Source organism: Strigops habroptila, chromosome 9 (assembly GCF_004027225.2).
Source record: "Strigops habroptila isolate Jane chromosome 9, bStrHab1.2.pri, whole genome shotgun sequence".
In the NCBI taxonomy this organism is placed as follows: Eukaryota; Metazoa; Chordata; class Aves; order Psittaciformes; family Psittacidae; genus Strigops; species Strigops habroptila.
Genome location: NC_044285.2, coordinates 42,574,750 through 42,591,329, shown reverse-complemented (window position 1 = coordinate 42,591,329; position 16,580 = coordinate 42,574,750). Strand labels below are relative to the sequence as shown.

The window sequence follows — 16,580 nt, the reverse complement described above, 5'->3', positions numbered from 1 at the left end:
ATACAAGTGACCAACACACCACAGCTGTTTGATCCCCCCCCAAATGACTTGACCATAAAAGTCTGAGGTCTAACTCGTGCTGCATGTGTGGCACCAAGTACAACTGGCTCCTGCCCTGTGCGTATGGCTCTGGCTTACTGTTATCATAAAAGCACTGTTTGGTCTCCCCATGCCTGGGAGCAAGGAGCAAATAATCAGCTGCTCCATAATAGATGCCCATAGCATCCATGACTCACTGTAATTTGAAGGCAATATTAAGAAGAAGATAGGGCCACTACACAAGTAAACATGGTTATTTCCATTGCAGAAGGCATTTAATTTCCTGCTTGTTGCTGTACCCTAGACAGGAGGACAGCATCAAGCTGGAGAACATCCCAGCTGCCAGGCTGCAGCACTGGATGGTGGTGTCCCCAGAACATGATTGTAGCGTTAGGACAAGGGGTGATGGGTTTAAACTTGAACAGGGGAAGTTCAGGTTAGATATAAGGAAGAAGTTCTTCCCTGTGATGGTGGTGAGGCGCTGGCACAGGGTGCCCAATGCTCCATCCCTGGCAGTGTTCAAGGCCAGGCTGGACAGGGCTTGGGCAACACGGTCTAGTGTGAGGCACCCCTGCCCACAGCAGGGGGTTGGAATTAGGTGATCTTCAGGTCCTTTCCAACCCAAACCATTCTATGATTCCATACACAGCCTACCTCAATGGAGTTTGGCCCTACCTGCACTCAACTACCACCATCACCTTTAGGTACCCAATCAGGACAACAGAGAAAGATGCTACCCATCACAGGGGACATAGGAATAACCATGACACAAAGCTCACCGCGGACACTTTGCTCACGACGTCCCTCGCGACAGCGAGGCCCTGCGCGAAGGTGCGGGCAGCCACAAACGCTCGTGTCACTTGTAGCTTGAGCTTCCGCGGCACGTCCCCGAAGGGCTTCAGTTGCTCCGTGTACTTGCTGACGCACTCAAGGTACTCGTCCGTGAAGTGGTACTGGGGATTCACCAGCCGGAACATGCGCTCCAGCAAGCGTGCCCAGAACTCGTTGAGCATCTCCTCCAGGTTGACATTGCCACCTACGTAGTACCGCTTCAGCTCCACAAACAGGTCCTTGAACAGCTCCGAGTTCTGCATGTACAAGCGGCCGTACGTCCGCACGAACATGTCGTTCAGAGACTTCTCCGCGTTTTCGAGGAGTTCCTTGAAGAACTCTAGAAGAGGAAGAGAAGATCTGGTAAACACGAGGACCAAGTGGTGTGTTCGCACACTTCTACAATCACTACTGAGCTGGGAAACTCACCAACCATCACCCACATAAAATGGGAGGTTAAAGGGCTTCCTAAAAATTTCAAACCATTTCTAGATCTCAACATTTTGGGTTACTTTTCATAAACGAACCCCCCAACCTCTCTCCTGACTGGAAGACTTGCAAGAGGGAAACGTCTTGTGATGCAAACCTGAATCCCATGACAAAAGTCAGGAGCTTTAAGGTCCCTTCAACCCAAACCATTCCATGATTCTGTGATTACCACAAACTCTTTGCCTTAGAGATTTGTGTAGATGAATTAAAATAAATAAAATAAAATAAAATAAAATAAAATAAAATAAAATAAAATAAAACCAGGCAAAGTGTCCATTAAGCCAAATGCATTTGGGCCATTTTGGAACAAAACTCCATGCTCCATGGCCTTGGGAAGGAGCTACAGGTAAGCGCCACCAGGACAAACCCTCACGTGCCGGTGGTGCTGCCGCCTGTTTGCTCCAGGTCCACGGGGACACTGGCACCCCGGGGCGCAGGCACTGCCTCCACCACCACGCATGGCACCAGCAAGGAAGTGTATTATTTTATGCATGCCACCAGCAATTGAGGATTGTGACCTCTGCTTCTCTGTGACTCATTTTCAATAAATATTTTTTAATAAAACATGCCTCTGTGGTTTTTTTAATCCTCAAAGGAGTCATGTTTAGAGCCAGAAGTTGTTAGAAGGAGGGGAGGGGGGAGGGCTGTTTTGGCCCAGTGTGAATTTAAACCTTGTTAAAACGTATTAAAAGTATGCTGAAGTTCAGCTTTTCGTCTTCAAAGTGCTCCAGTACAAACAAAGCCTAACACAGAAAACATTTTCTGGAAAAACTGAAACATTCTTGGAGTTCCTGACCAACAGAGTCATGGGGCTCAGTGCCTGACATGGCTGTATATAATGCAGCCTCTTAGGAGCACAAGAGAAATGATCCAGGGAAGAAGAGATTGATTTCAAACACCCAACACATCCTCTGTCCAATATCAGCAGGAACCTCCACTTTCGTTCCCATGACTGGCATTTCCTCTGCAGGAAGGTTTTTTTCCTGTTGAGTTTATACTATAGAGATTAGCTTGGTGTATATTAATTTCTAATTCACTTCATCATTTTGAAGGCTCACTTCCTTCCTTTGCTCAGACCTTTTACTATCACCAAATAAGTTGTTTATTTAAATAGACCTTTTGCCAGGCACAAGAGCTGGCAGATGCTTCAGCAAACTCTTCAGAAAGAATTAAGACTCTGAAATTATATTGATGGGAAATCTATTAGATAGTTTCAACCACTAGTCTAAAGGAACCCAAAGCACTGTTTTAAGCCAGGAAAATCACCTAAAGTAATATTTCCATATTACCATAATCAACTTAGCCTCCTGCCCAAACTCATTTATTGGTTACACTCCAACATGGAAGTTGAATTAAACTGAACCCGGGCTTTAGAGCACTTCGTCTCTTAGCAATTTGTCACGTGGGCTAGAATCAGGTATGTTCATTAATTATCCTGAAAATAAAATACAACCTAATTAGTAGCAAATGCCTTTATTTACCTTGCCCAAAAGGAAGGTAAATAAAGGAAAAGAAAACTTCCCCCCAAACCCAGCCACCTCTAAAGCCCCAACACAACACTGCTGCAGGAGGCACCAGGTAGGTAAGAAGCCGTCACCTCTGGCTCAAGCAGCAGCCAGTGCTTCCATACGCAGGAAACATCCGTTCCCAGGTGCCCCTGTCCAGACCAGGAGGGAAGGAGGACAGAGGAGGCTGCGTGTCTGCAGCACAGAGGCAGCACCCACCCTCCCACCCCACAAAGCCTCCCACCAGCACACGCCTGCATCCCAAACCATGCCAGATGGGATGCCCTGGTGCCAGTGGCTTGGCCCGTGGATGGCCTTGCTGGCACATCGAGGCTCCTGGGGCAGGGATGAGGTTGGGAATGTGGGGAGAAGGGATGCTGAGCACGGCACCAGGGATGAGGGACTGCCCCATGCCAGCGAGCACGATGGACCCAGCAGTAGGGCACTCACAGCAATATCTTCCTCCACACAATGCACAGCGCTTCACCTGGTCAGCAGCACAGATTAAATTATAAATACAGATCCGTTTTACTCTAGCTGTTGGCATACTCTAAGTGTGCATCCTCAGCTTCTGTCAAGAAATCAGCTTGGGCACAGAAGGAACATCAAGCTTTTCTCTGTGCAAAACCCAGGCATAGACGTCTGCAATGAAGAGAAGAAAACCCAAAAGTCCTTTTTATGACTTAAATGCTAACCTGACTAGTAACTCCCTAGATCTAATTAGATGTTAGTTCTCCCCTTCACAGAAACAAGCTGATTAGCAAACACCAACGTAACCCAGCATTAACCTTGCCAACACAAGAAGAAAAATGGCAGGTTCCTCTCTTACGTCTTGACTGTTTGCTGGGTAAAATAAATGACCACCTTTTATTTGTATTAGAAGTTGACTTGTTCTCAAACAAAGCAAACACACAAAGGCCTCGGTTGCTTATTTTACAGCACTGTAAAAGCACGTTTTACAGCTGTGTTGCAAGCAATCTGTACTCATTAAATTATCACTCTGACAGGCTTCCTGTGAAAAGCTGTCAAATGCAAACATTTCTCACAGATGACAAATCATACTTTGCCAGTGCTCTCCGAGATGCTGCTATCTGGAGGGATGGCAGGCTCTCTTTTCCCCCCTAGTTATCTTATTTAAACTCCCAGAACAAGGGCTGGCCCCTCTGTCAGCAAACAGGCATAAGCACACACACCGCTGGGAAGGGCTTCCCAAACCAAGCCGTAGGAGCAGCACACGGCTTGAAGGTCTCCCTGGTTCTCCTAGCTAAGTGCAGAGTGTGGAGAGATGTCTGCATTACACAGAGAGGATGGACCACAACACAGGTGCTGGGCTAATGTGGTTCAGCCATCTCTGGTCCAGTCTGATAGAGAAGCAAGTCCACATTGTACAGCTTCAATCCATCTCACCTAAGCCCTGCTGATGCAAAGTCATCTCGTACCTCGGGGTGATGCTCAGAAGGATGAGTGCAGGGGAAAAGGTACCAGAGCCACAAAACCTTTCCTAACACCAAGAAGAAAGACCACTGCAAAATAAATCCTGTGGATGCTATGAACTTTGATGCTCAAAGAAAACATTTCCAAATCAATTAACTTTCGAGATAGAAAAGGCAGGAATCTACAGTGGGGAAATCTGCAGCTGTGGGCCCTGTTTATTCTTTTAACATGCTTGAATTTCAGGGTAGAATTTCAATGGCCAACACTCAGGGGCTGTCCAAGGAAGTTGTGGCTGCCCCATCCCTGGCAGTGTTCAAGGCCAGGTTGGACACAGGGGCTTGGAGCAACCTGCTCTAGTGGAAGGTGTCCCTGCTCGTGGCAGGGGGTTGGAACTGGGTGAGCTTTAAGGTCCCTTCCAACTCAAACCAGTCTGGGATTCCATGTCATGAAACTGTAAGAAAGACTGGATGTGACATGGTATTTCTGCAATAAGAGTCCTGGAAAAACCAAACCGAACAACAACAAAAGAACAACTTCCATAAAAAAAGCACAGTGGGAAACATAACCATAGTTACTTAGCAATTTCCTCTTTTTTCAGGTAATAAGATGTATTACCTGTTTGCAGCTTAAGGGCAGACCAGCCCTGCCAGCAACCCAGTGCAGAAGAGCACCGCACCTTCCCGAGGTGCCTCCAAATGACATCAGCTTCCAGTGCCAGAATAACTCAAAACAATCTTTCTTCCAAATTGTGGATGCACAAGCTACTTAAACACAATCACTCCACCCACTGCGAGGCAGAGGGCAAGTCCCACCTCCAGACAACACATTCACTTCCTTCCACTTTCGTATCCAGTATTTTTTATCTTGGATTCAAAGGTCTCATCTGAAAATATATTCCAAGTAAGAAGGGATGCAACATTTTCCTATTGCTCGTGCTGACGTTTTCAGCATTAAGAGTGGGATTATCATACAAGAGGGCTTTTGATGAGGAGAGGCTGCTGCTGCAGGGCACAGTTCTACATCCATCAAAGGCAGCTCCTGGAAATTAGATGAACATAGAGGGGGCACGTTCACCTTCACCAAAAGGCAGGTTTGGCATTTCCCTATGCATGCTGGCCTGAGCTGCCTCCTGCCACCACCGGCTGCCCCTCAGCAGGACCAAAGCCCTCATGCCCTCTACCCCTCCAGCCATGCCGCAGGCTGAATCCATAGCTAACCACCATAGGATGCAAAGTTTTGCCTTGCATTTCCTGATCTTCAGGAACGCTCCACGGCACCTCTCTTGCTCCTCTTCAGCAACTGCAAAAAGACAAACCACAAGCGACCCAGGGCTCAGCACCAAAAAAACCCACTTTATAGAGCAGAGGAAACCTTAACTGAGGTGGGGAAAAGGCAGAGTCTTACCCAAGACTCTCAAAGGGCTTTACTCAGCAAGGCTGTTGGGCCAGCGTGCTCTCTACACATGCCCATCTGTTGGCCCTGTTTGGGTGTGCTCGTGTCCCTCCAAAAGGAGACCAGGTCCACCATGCACCTTTCTGCTCTCCAAAGCCACTGGACACGCTACATTCCCCATGCACCAGGTTTGCCTAATTTAGAACTGAGTTTTCAACTGGCCTTATTCTGCTTGAGGCTTCCAAACTAACTACAGAAACAGACACCAGGCAGAAGTGCGATTACCCAACACACCTTAAAACACAAAAACCAGGCTCAAGCATGAAGAGGGAATTTTTAAAGACACAATTAATTAGTTTCAGCTAATTTGCCACCCAGCTTTTCAGGTATCCTCTTAATATGCTGTCCAGATTATGGGTCATTAAGGACCGTCTGTCTTACCAAAACCTTTAATTTGCTTGTCTGTATAGACAGTTATGCTTTCTAGTGTGTAGAGAACCCTGCCAGAGATTAATTACATTTTCTCATTAAATGGTTTATTCATAAAACCATCCACAACAGCAAGATGTGTTCCCAGACGAATGCTATTGCCTGAGCCACAGCCCTGAAGGCACCACCCCAAAACCCATGTAGATGAGGCCCTCAGTGATATGGTTTAGTGGTGGTCTTGGCAGTCCCGAGGTAATGGTTGGATTTGATGATCTTAAAGGTCTTTTCCAACCTAGTTGATTCTATGATCCCAGCGCCTTCGCAGAGGTGCATGTGTGGATGCAAACTCCACCCTGCAGCTGGCTCCTACCATGTGAAGCAAAACTCAATCCAGACAGATAAAAGGGATTTGGAGGAAAAGAGACAGATGTTTCACAGCTCTTCTCACCTCAAAGGTGAAGCCACGCGGAGCTGTGCCACTGACTCCAAAGGAAAAAGATTATTTTTTTTTTCATTTCTTTTTTTTCCTAAATGTGCCTCATTATTTTTAATATGCCTTCACTTCCTTTATTGCATATACTGCATTTGTAATTTCCACCAGGGAAAAACAAACCATGGCTTAACAACCTTCTTCCGGAAGTGTTGAGAAACCGATGAATACGCAGTGTTAACACATTTATTGAATATGAACTCAGGAAGGGCAGGGCAAATCCACAAGCTGTTTCTCTGTCCTGTTTTCAAACATGTGTTAACACTTACGGACATGGGAAGAACTCTTCCACAGAGTTTGAAGAAGTACAGGCTTAAATCATGCCAGTGTCGCAGCAACAGCCCCAACATGCGAACTCTATAGAGAGGTGGGAGGGAAAACAACATCTCCCCAAGGTTTGCCTGATCAGTGAAAGGTTTCAAGACAATAACAACAATTGGGCTGCAGCCTCATATGGGAAAAAAAAACAACCCAACCACCAAAAATGGTGGTTTTCTAGAACTTCTTGTTTCTGGAGGGCCCAAAAGCACAATCCTCATCTGTGCATTCGGGCTGGCAGGACCCCAAAAGAGCAGAGCAGAAGATAACACACAGAGCAAGATCATCACCATCACACTGAGACCAAGCTCATTAGAAGAATAAGAAGCAATGAAAGGGGAGGGAAAAACAGTGCGGAGTTTGCTGTCTGTGATTCAAGAAGCAACGAGCAGCACATTGCATCCTGCTGCACGTAGCAGTCATTCCACAAATTAGGAAAGCAGTGACAACAGAAATGCCCTTGGTCCCCTCCTGATCCCACATCCCACACAGCAGGATGAGCCCAAACTTTGCAGCCTCCTCGTCCCTGTTTCCAGGGACCATCGCTACTCGCACGTCCTGTTCTGGGTCAGCTATAGTGGGTTTCTCCGGCTTCTCCCACACTGCCTCCTCCCCGAGCAGCAGGTCCATCATTTCCAGTTCTTCCATCCTCCTCCTCATGACCACGACTCAACTCCCCCAATGCACCTCCCCTGCTGCTGCTTCTTTTCCCTGCGTTTGCTCGCTCTTCCCTCCACTCCCCCATGTCTCATTTTCACTGCACCCATTCCTCAATCTCAACTGACTTTTCAAACACATGTATTCTCCCTCAGCTGCTTTAGCCTGCTGACCCACATCCATTTGGTATCAACACCCCAAACAGCAAACATCACCTGCAAAACCTGTGAGTTCCTTCAGGTTGCCTCCTGCATGCCCCCAATTCAGAGGAGCTTTCTGGGACACTCAGTAAGACATTTCACACATTCGTATTTCTCCAAGCCTCCCTTCCTGCTGCTGTTGAACAGCTTGAGGAGAACCCGTGCAGCTCAACGGTGGGGCTTCCTCGTTCCCATTACCTTAGTTCCCCTCATCTCATCACATTTGCACAGAGAGCTCTTGTAGCTAGGACTACCTCTCTTATTTGTACATCCAGCATGCAAAAAGCCAAATGCTAAGACATTACAGTACATTTAACACTAATGAAATCGCTCCAGCTCCGTACTGGTGGGTTATCACCAAGCCTACTATGACACCCCAAACCACCACTAACTCAAAAGGCATCATCCAAAGGATCCCAGGACTACACAAGCAATCCCAGCCTGCACATAGGTGGCTCCTATGTGCAGAAAAGAGGAAGAGAGAGTTAATTTTAAACAGACAAACAAAGGCTCGTTGACTGGTTGACAGCAATTAGTAACCAGAGAGCACCAAGCACGTTTCCTGTAGCCAAGTGTAAAGCAAGCTGCCCCCATCTTTGCTTTTGGAACAAAATAACTCAAAAGGGTAAGAGCAGTTTACCTGTGATCTGAACAGCTTGGACCTGAGATGGCAGAAGACTGTTTGATCCCTCCCAGCCCATACACAAAGTGGTTTTGCCCATTGCTCAGGTTTGCCCCAGTTATAAAATCTACAAAATCTAGACTTTGTTTTCCTTCATTCCCCTCCCTAAACCTACAGGGCAGGAGCCCCCCCACATTCCTCTTTGAGATCTCCTCCTTCTGAGACAACTTGACCTCAGCATCTTTCCGAGCCTTCGAAAACAGCAGTCTGGTCCCTGCCACTGTCACATAAGCATCACCCTTCTCAACAAACAAGGCTAAAAATCACAGTGGTTTATGAACCTCTTTAAAAACCTCCAGATGGAGAAGAGACACTTAAACAAAAACAAAAAATAAACAAACTTCCAGGCACAGACAGCAGACAATTTGTTTCATTATTGCTGCAGAGAGTGGGAAAGCACAAACAAAAGCCCGCAAGTGGGATTTACTAAAGGAAGTGTGTTGGTGGTTGCTCCCTCCTGCTTCTCCTAAACCACTCCATCCCTACCCTGGGTAAGCACAGGTCTGACACCAAGCCTGAAGGACTGCCTCTCAGCAACTGCTGTTTCTGCAAAATTTTAGGGATATTCCCATCATTTTCTGTCCTGATTGGTACGAGGTTTGGTGCCTGGAGAGGGAAGAATAAGGCTGTGTCTTCATCTAGACATGAGTGGCAGCAGATAGATAGAACTACTCTATTATTTGTACATTATGATGCTGTTGTCACCAGCATGAACACCAGAGGATGGGTTGTAACGGTAGAGCTCTCTGCACCACACAGGTTTATTTGGGAGCACAAACACCACACAGTAAGCATCAAAGGTCCACCAGGTCTCCACTCTCAGTGTCCCTGTGCCCAGAGAAGCTGTGGCTGCCCCATACCTGGCAGTGTTCAAGGCCAGGTTGGACACAGGGGCTTGGAGCAACCTGCTCTAGTGGAAGGTGTCCCTGCCTGTGGCAGGGGGTTGGAACTGGATGAGCTTTAAGGTCTTTTCCAACCCAAGCCAGTCTGGGGTTCTGTGATTTACCTGCAGAGGCCAGGACTAACCCCTCAGTCCTTGGTGCCATGGACACGGGGGGCCCTGGCACATGAGCAGGATGAGGCCCCAGGTTTCTGCTCTTGCAGGCAGTTTCCAATCCAAGAGTTAATGCAAGATGAAGGTCCCCAAAGGGCAGTTATTTCGGTGAGGCAGAGCGCCCCGATGCTCTGCCAAATTCTAACTATAGGAGCAGCAGGCTGGGCACCTGTGGGGCTCGTCTGTCACCGTTTGCCTCCGCACTGCCTGCAGCAGCAGAGAGGAGACCACAAAAAGCTTTCCCTGGTCCCTTCTGTCTCATTCCTGGTTATTAATACTTCCCTGCTCTGTGTCCCACTGTCCCAGCACACCTCCCTGCTACCTCCTACCTGGAGACAGCAGCTGGAAGACAAGGGTTATCTGAACAACAAAAACTACACTCAGAAATGAGATTCTGGAGGGGTTTTGTTCCCCAGTTTCAGCAGTATGAAGGTATCTGGCCAATGCCCACCCTGACTAGTCGCTGAGATTCAGCCACATGCCAGTACTGGAAGTAATCCATGCACCCAGGAGTAACACAGGACTCACATTCAAAGATAAAGGGCACCCTTTAAAGGGAACGCTTTAAAGATGCATGGCATGATTGTGCTTTATACCTATGGCCACTGCGCCAAACCCAAAAATGGGGCCCATGGACAGGAGTCCCTTCCAGCCCCTCTGCCTCGTCCTCACACAGCACAGGGGTGGGTGCACCACAGTCTTGGGGACCCCTGGCTGCTCCCACTGCTTGGATTTGGTTTCCTTCCGCTCATCCTCCTGAAGGGGTTTCATTTTACACTTCTGTGTTTGCTTTATCTTAACTGCTAATGGAAAAGTCAGGGTGAGCAGATCAGAAATGGGACTCTTGGCATTTAATAGCTTGCCAGACACTGGCTCAGGCTGTATGGTTTTGTACAAATCCTTCTGTCGCTTGGGCACTGGGAACTCCAAAAGCTATCGCCAGACCAGCTCATGCTCATCTCCTGAACATATCCCGTACAACAAGAGATGCAGAAGCTTGCTTGCCTTTCCTAAATCCAGAGTGCACAGAAGAAAGGGACAAGATTTGGTTTAAGTGCAGCAGCAAAAGCCCTTGTAAAAGGCAGGAGCAAGCAACTGAGCAGCCGCTGGACTCGGCAGTTCCTCTGCTCACTAGGGCTTGGGCTCTGCTTTCCCAATCACTCCACAACCAGCCTACAAAACACATCATTTATCCCCCCAGAAAGGCCTGGCACAACAGTTATGTCTTCCAAGAGATCCAGGAGGTGTCTTTAATAAGAAAAAAACCCTAAGAAATCTTATCTAGGAAGCAACAGAATAGCGGAAATGCTGAGGGAGAGTTATGGGCTATGTCCTGTCCCTGCTCCAATTCCTCAAAACAGCTGAGCAATTTCCCCAAAGCACTGCTTGGCCAGCACAGCCTCTGGCATGGAAAACTTCAGCCTGAAAGGGCAAAAGAGGTGAAAGTTCAAGTTTAATAAATGGGACCAAGCATTTATGCAGCCTTAATGTCACCATTAATCCTACTAATGTTATTAATTCCTGGGAGAGGGAAGGGAAGGGCACTGCCCGGTGAAGACGAGACAAGCCAAAGGGAGAAAAAACCCAAACCAAAGAAGTGCGTGTGTGTAATATGTTTCAAGCCCCGACTGTTGTTGCTGCTTCTGTGGCATGAGATGTCACCACAGCCACTCAGCTTTGTGGCTTTCCCAGGGCTCTCACTGTCACAGAGGGAGACGCTTTTACGTGGCCAGAGAATCTCACCCACTAATTTCTCAGTGAAGCCCATAAACATATCTGAGATCATGTACACCATAAAAACCAGCAGATGTTCACTTCTAAAAACACCTAGCAGTGGGGAATCCAACAACTCCCAAAGTGCTTTTCATTTTATCAGAAAAGCATTCCCCTTACTGCTGACACTATATACCTTACTGCTACACTAGAATCAGGCTAGTGATTTAAATTACAACAGGAGAAACCCTCAGGAGCATACATAGCTGTACTTTAAGCAAATATTTACACAGGATATATAAGATAGGGGACTCCAAAGCTTCAGTCTTCTCCCAGTGTCTGCAAACCAAACACACGCAGGAGGATCTGACGCTGTCGCATTACGCATTAGGAGCCGAAATGACTTCTGGTCAGCCCTATGGGGATGGATAATCAGTAGCTTGTTCCATGCTCCTGATTAAGAGGAGATAATCCATTTCTGTATGGCTTTGGTGTCAGATCAGAGCAATTCTGGCAACGGTTCCAACAGCACACAGTGCTCCAACAACAGCTGATTCAAACACTCCGAAAGCCACAGGGCATCCCAGCCTCCACCCAAAGGACTTTAAGTGTCCTTCCGCAGCAGCAACTGCTGCAAAGGTCAAGCACATAATGCAGGCAGCACAGTTTTGCCTCTCCTCTCAGACCTGAATGTCAAGGCTGAGAGATTAGCAGCCAGAAAACCCACAACAAACACTTCCAAAGAGCTGGAGGATGCAGTTTGCTGCTTGAGCTGCATCCTGGAGAGGCTCTTGGCAGCATGGGGATGTGTCACCCTGCAAGAGGAGTGTTCACCCCACTTGCTGGGAGACCAATTCATGGTATAGCATTTGGTCTCTGCAGTAACTCTCCTTGACCGCTCAGTCTCTCTACACAGCTGTAGTGCAGAGGTGCGCAGCTTTTTGTGTCACTTTGATTTTCATTTGGATGGATTTAGGTACTAGTAATGAGGCAGCCCTTAAAGACATGTAAATGCTAAAATCAGAGCATGCAAAGGAAGAGTTCTGGAAGAGATCACAAGCTTTTCCAACCTCAGCCCTAAAGGTTGGGACAAATATATGGGTCTCGATTGTCTCTGCTTTCTGCAGTTTGGGCATGTTACACCAAAAAGTGTGGGAAGAATTACATTCAACAAGGAGAACTCAAAACGTGCAGGGCAGAACTGACCACAGTTGACCTGATGACCAACCGGCAGGACTGAGGGAAGGAACCACCACACCACAAGCAGCTGATCACTCAACAGCAGGCTCTTAAACAAACACAACTACCACAGCAGCCTAGGGCTTGGCACTCCAGAGATGCTGCGGAAGAGTCTGAGGACCTCAGAGGGAAGACTCCTCAACCTGCCCAGCTACCAGCATGAGTGCTGCTGAAGGAGGTGTGCCTTCAGCCTCCAGGTGACTGGGCTGGAAGGAGAGGGGCAGGCATGATTCAGTGTTCCAAGAGGTAAATGATGGAGGACAGTAATCAGTTAATCTCTGCTTCCACCCCAGGTAAGATTAAAAACTCCCTAAATCAGCTTTGTCTGCAGCAAATGAAGATTTAGATCTGATATTAGCAAATGTTCAAAGACGGAGCCATTAGGCTTTAGGACTAGGTTGAGGAGGTTGTTAATTCTCCTTCATTAGTTTTGTACAGGGCAGAGAAACACCCTGCAGGGACAGGCTGGGCCCAGTAAATTCAGCTTCTGGGAAGAGGATCACACCATCCCCTTCCAGATTTGCCTGTCAAGGACTCCCAGGGCCAAGATCAGGGTAAGACCAGCACAGGGAATGCTGCGAGGGACAGACGGAAAACAAAACGCGGCCCTGCAGCCATCTCTCATCCTACAAGCAGGCAGCCACACCTAGCAGTGTGTCTGCACCACGTCAGGGGTGCTAAGACACTGAACCCTGCATGCATTCTTTGTTTTCGAGGCAGCATTTCAAAAAGCTTCATCGTTCATTTAAGGTGAAGCAGATGCTGTTCCTCTGGTCTCTTTGAAAGGGCTTATCTATGGGCTGGATTTCATTAAGTATCTTGTTCTGCATTTAATAAGCTTGCAAGTCTAGACACTTTGGTTTTCTCTCTATCACCCCTTTGGTGTACCAGCAGGTAGAGACAACAGAGGTTAAGAGGGAAATATTTAGCTAGCAGATTTAGATGCTATCAAGAAGATTGCATCATTCCACTGTGACTCACTGCAATTTCATACCCAGGGACTTTTTCACTTACCCTTTTGAAAGAAAGAGGCTGCTACCTGCTGCAGTTGAGTTAAGGAGGTCCCTGGGAGGTTTCAAGACACAGATTTCGGGATATTAATAGAAAATCCATGTAGAACTAATGACTGAGCAAGGGAGAAGAATGTCCAGAGATGCTGTGCAGTGGAATCTCCCTCTACTACCAGACAACAATGATGATGTACAAGCAGAACAGCTTCAGCAATCCAGTCCACCTGACTCTTCAGGTATTGCCATGTGCAAGTGGGTGCCACCACATTCCCCAGCCAACAAGGACAACCCAGGCAGGAGCCTGATGCTCTGCTCCTCCCTTGGGGGGATGCCAAGGTGCTGGGGCTGCAGTGACCGGGAGCACTGAGGGAACTGCCACAAACAAGAGCTTTGCAGCAAAACCAAGAGATGCTGCTCAGACCTCAGATGGGTGCAAGCCCTACGGAGACCCACTCTGACAGGACACTGCTGTGGATCAGAGGGCAATACCCAGACCAGTCATTTGCCTATCAGTCAGCAGTTAATGCAGTCAAGTGATGGGAACTCAGCAGAGACTTTGTTCATTTTCCTTCTGACCCTGCATCACACTTGAACCCTTGGCCTCCTCACAAAACCAGCTCTGTACTTCATCTGCTGCTCTGCTGAGCCCCAAAGGCTATGTGAGATGGATACAAATCCGGCTGGTTCATAACACGCTGGGAAAGATCAGCATTTTTGTGGATCGGGGCTGTGAGATGCGCACGTTACAATTACATGCACTGCGGGGATGTACCAACAAAACTCACTGTGAGCTTATACTAAGGGCAAAATGTTTTTTTGAGAGATTAATCAGAAGGAAAGATCTTTGGGAAACAGAAAGCCATAATCAGCAAATACTTCTCTCTCATGGGATTGCAAAACAAGGCATGCTCTGCCCTCCGAGACACAAGTCATGAACTTTCCCAGCGAAAGGGGAGGCAGAGCGGAACGACTGCACAGAGAACAGGATGGGGGTTTCTTATATTTGATCCCAAGGAAAGCAAGTTCAAGGTCTCTGCACTTACCATCAAACTTCTTGTATCGAGAACTAAACATGGTTTGTAGGTGATTGCTAAGCTCTACAACGGCGTTCCTGAAGTCGTGTTTACTCTGCTGACCGTACTTCTCCTCCATCTCTTGGGAGCAGCACGTGTAGCCTTGCGAGCAAACTTTCAAATGGTCACCTGAAAAGCAGGGAAGAAAATACCCCAAATTAGAAGGATTCTCTATGCAAAGAGGTCAGCTTGTGAGGCAGGGGGAGCGAGGACCCACAGCACCATTCCCTTCCAAGGAGACACCTCTCATCACCACGAGTACCGCACTGGGCACGTCAAAACCTGATTCTGTAGAGGAACTTTATAGCAACACACGTAAATATGATCTGGTCTTTCTGCAAGAACATTAAAAAGTGGCCTCTTACTTATTCAGTTAATAAATGGAATAAACACATAATTATCTCACACAGTATAATTTGAAGACCCAGCAAATTGACCTGTATGTTCTATGATATCTTCCATGAAATTTTTGCTGAGTATTTTAATTACTTCCAATTCATTCGGTTTGCACACAACACAATATCAATGACGACAGTCCTTCTGTACAGATAAATCCTTTTTTTTTCATCTCCAATTACCACAGGAGAAGTAATCTCTCAGAAGCACAGTTATCACTGATATTAAAATACATTTGGTTTATGCTACAGCTCATTAAAAAGCATTATATCTCCCAGCTCCTAATTTGACAGTTTTCTGCCATCAGCCTGGCTGAAACGGGGGGGTTGGTTTTGCAAAATTCAGATTTTTCTTCCCCTTCACCCTGAGAGATGATTCTCTCCTAAGAGTCATCTGGCTCAAGATGGCTTGGTCAAGAGCCATTGTCAAGTGCTTCAGTTATCTACCAGAGCTCAATTTCAAACTTTCATGGGCAATCTGGGCACAGGATCTGGCCCCATATAATTTGCTTTCAGAACATCTTGCTGCAGTGTGGGATGAAGCTTCTTCTAGCACCACCAACAAAATGCTGCCGTCAAGTTTGGTGGGCCATGATAAACTCTTCCCATAGCAATCCTCAGCTCCAGCTTCTCTGGCAGGTCCCACAAACCAGCAGCACCACCGTGGGCTGACACTAAACTGGTTCAATCTTGGGCAAACTGTGCAAATCTTTGTCAACGCTGAAGATACGATCAAAACAAGCAGTTAACATGAGAAACTCATCCTTCCAAGTCAGATGGTGTTTTAAAAGACACAGCCTACATGTAAGCTGCTGCCTTCTTTCCCATTTCACACCCCGCTGCCAAACCTTATCCTCCATCCCGAGGAAGCAGATGGAGGAGTAAAGGCTCTTCCCTACCTGCTCACACCCTGAAAGCCACCGACAACCTCCAACCACCACCGAGGCTCAGGGAGTCATGGCAAACGCACAGCAAACCACCTCTTCACAACAGGCTGTGAACCATGCACTTACTAAAGAGCATCGAAAGCGGGTTTAGAGAAACAAAAGTAGGTTTTGCACAGTGCAAAACAAAGCCTGCCCGTGACTAACAGTTGCTTCTCTGCCTGCCTTGTGCCAGACCTCATACCAACATCATTTGCCCAGCTACTGAACTTCTGCATCCCTTTGCACCACTTTCCAGCTCAGAAATGTTGGTATCGCTCCTTTCAAACACTTAAGGACCATTTTAAAATAAGCTATAAATACTGTAAATATCTATATCTATATATCTATTTATATCTATAAATATACCAATCTATATATAGAATTCCTAAGAACCTCTCCTCCTAAATCTATTTTCCTCTTGTGCTATGGGGTTTGTTTGTTTTCCCTGGCATTACAGAGACCTTGACCAACAGATAATTCTGCCACAGCTAATTTATTGCACAAGACCATCCGCTGCTCTTGAGTTAAAGAAAGCTCAGAGGCTGTTACAGGAAGCAGCACCACTTGGGCACAGCCTTCAGAAAACACAGAAAAACTCACTATCTCCTTGGGGATACATTTTTCTTTCATGGACACTATTTCTTTCCACCTCAGAGGAGCACCTCCAGCAGCAAATGCATGGCATTAAGGTATGCAGCACCAAG

General features: G+C 47.1%; 1 protein-coding gene across 1 annotated transcript in view; it reads right to left on the bottom strand.

The window, feature by feature from the left end:
• Positions 1–16,580, bottom strand: part of GPC4 (glypican 4) — a 66,198-nt gene that overhangs the window by 21,622 nt on the left and 27,996 nt on the right. The window contains exons 2-3 of the mRNA XM_030497944.1: positions 14,526–14,684; positions 819–1,210 (exon numbers count right to left, since the gene is read on the bottom strand). Of these exons, the coding sequence (XP_030353804.1) occupies positions 819–1,210; positions 14,526–14,684 (551 nt within the window). The remainder of the gene's footprint in view (positions 1–818; positions 1,211–14,525; positions 14,685–16,580) is intronic.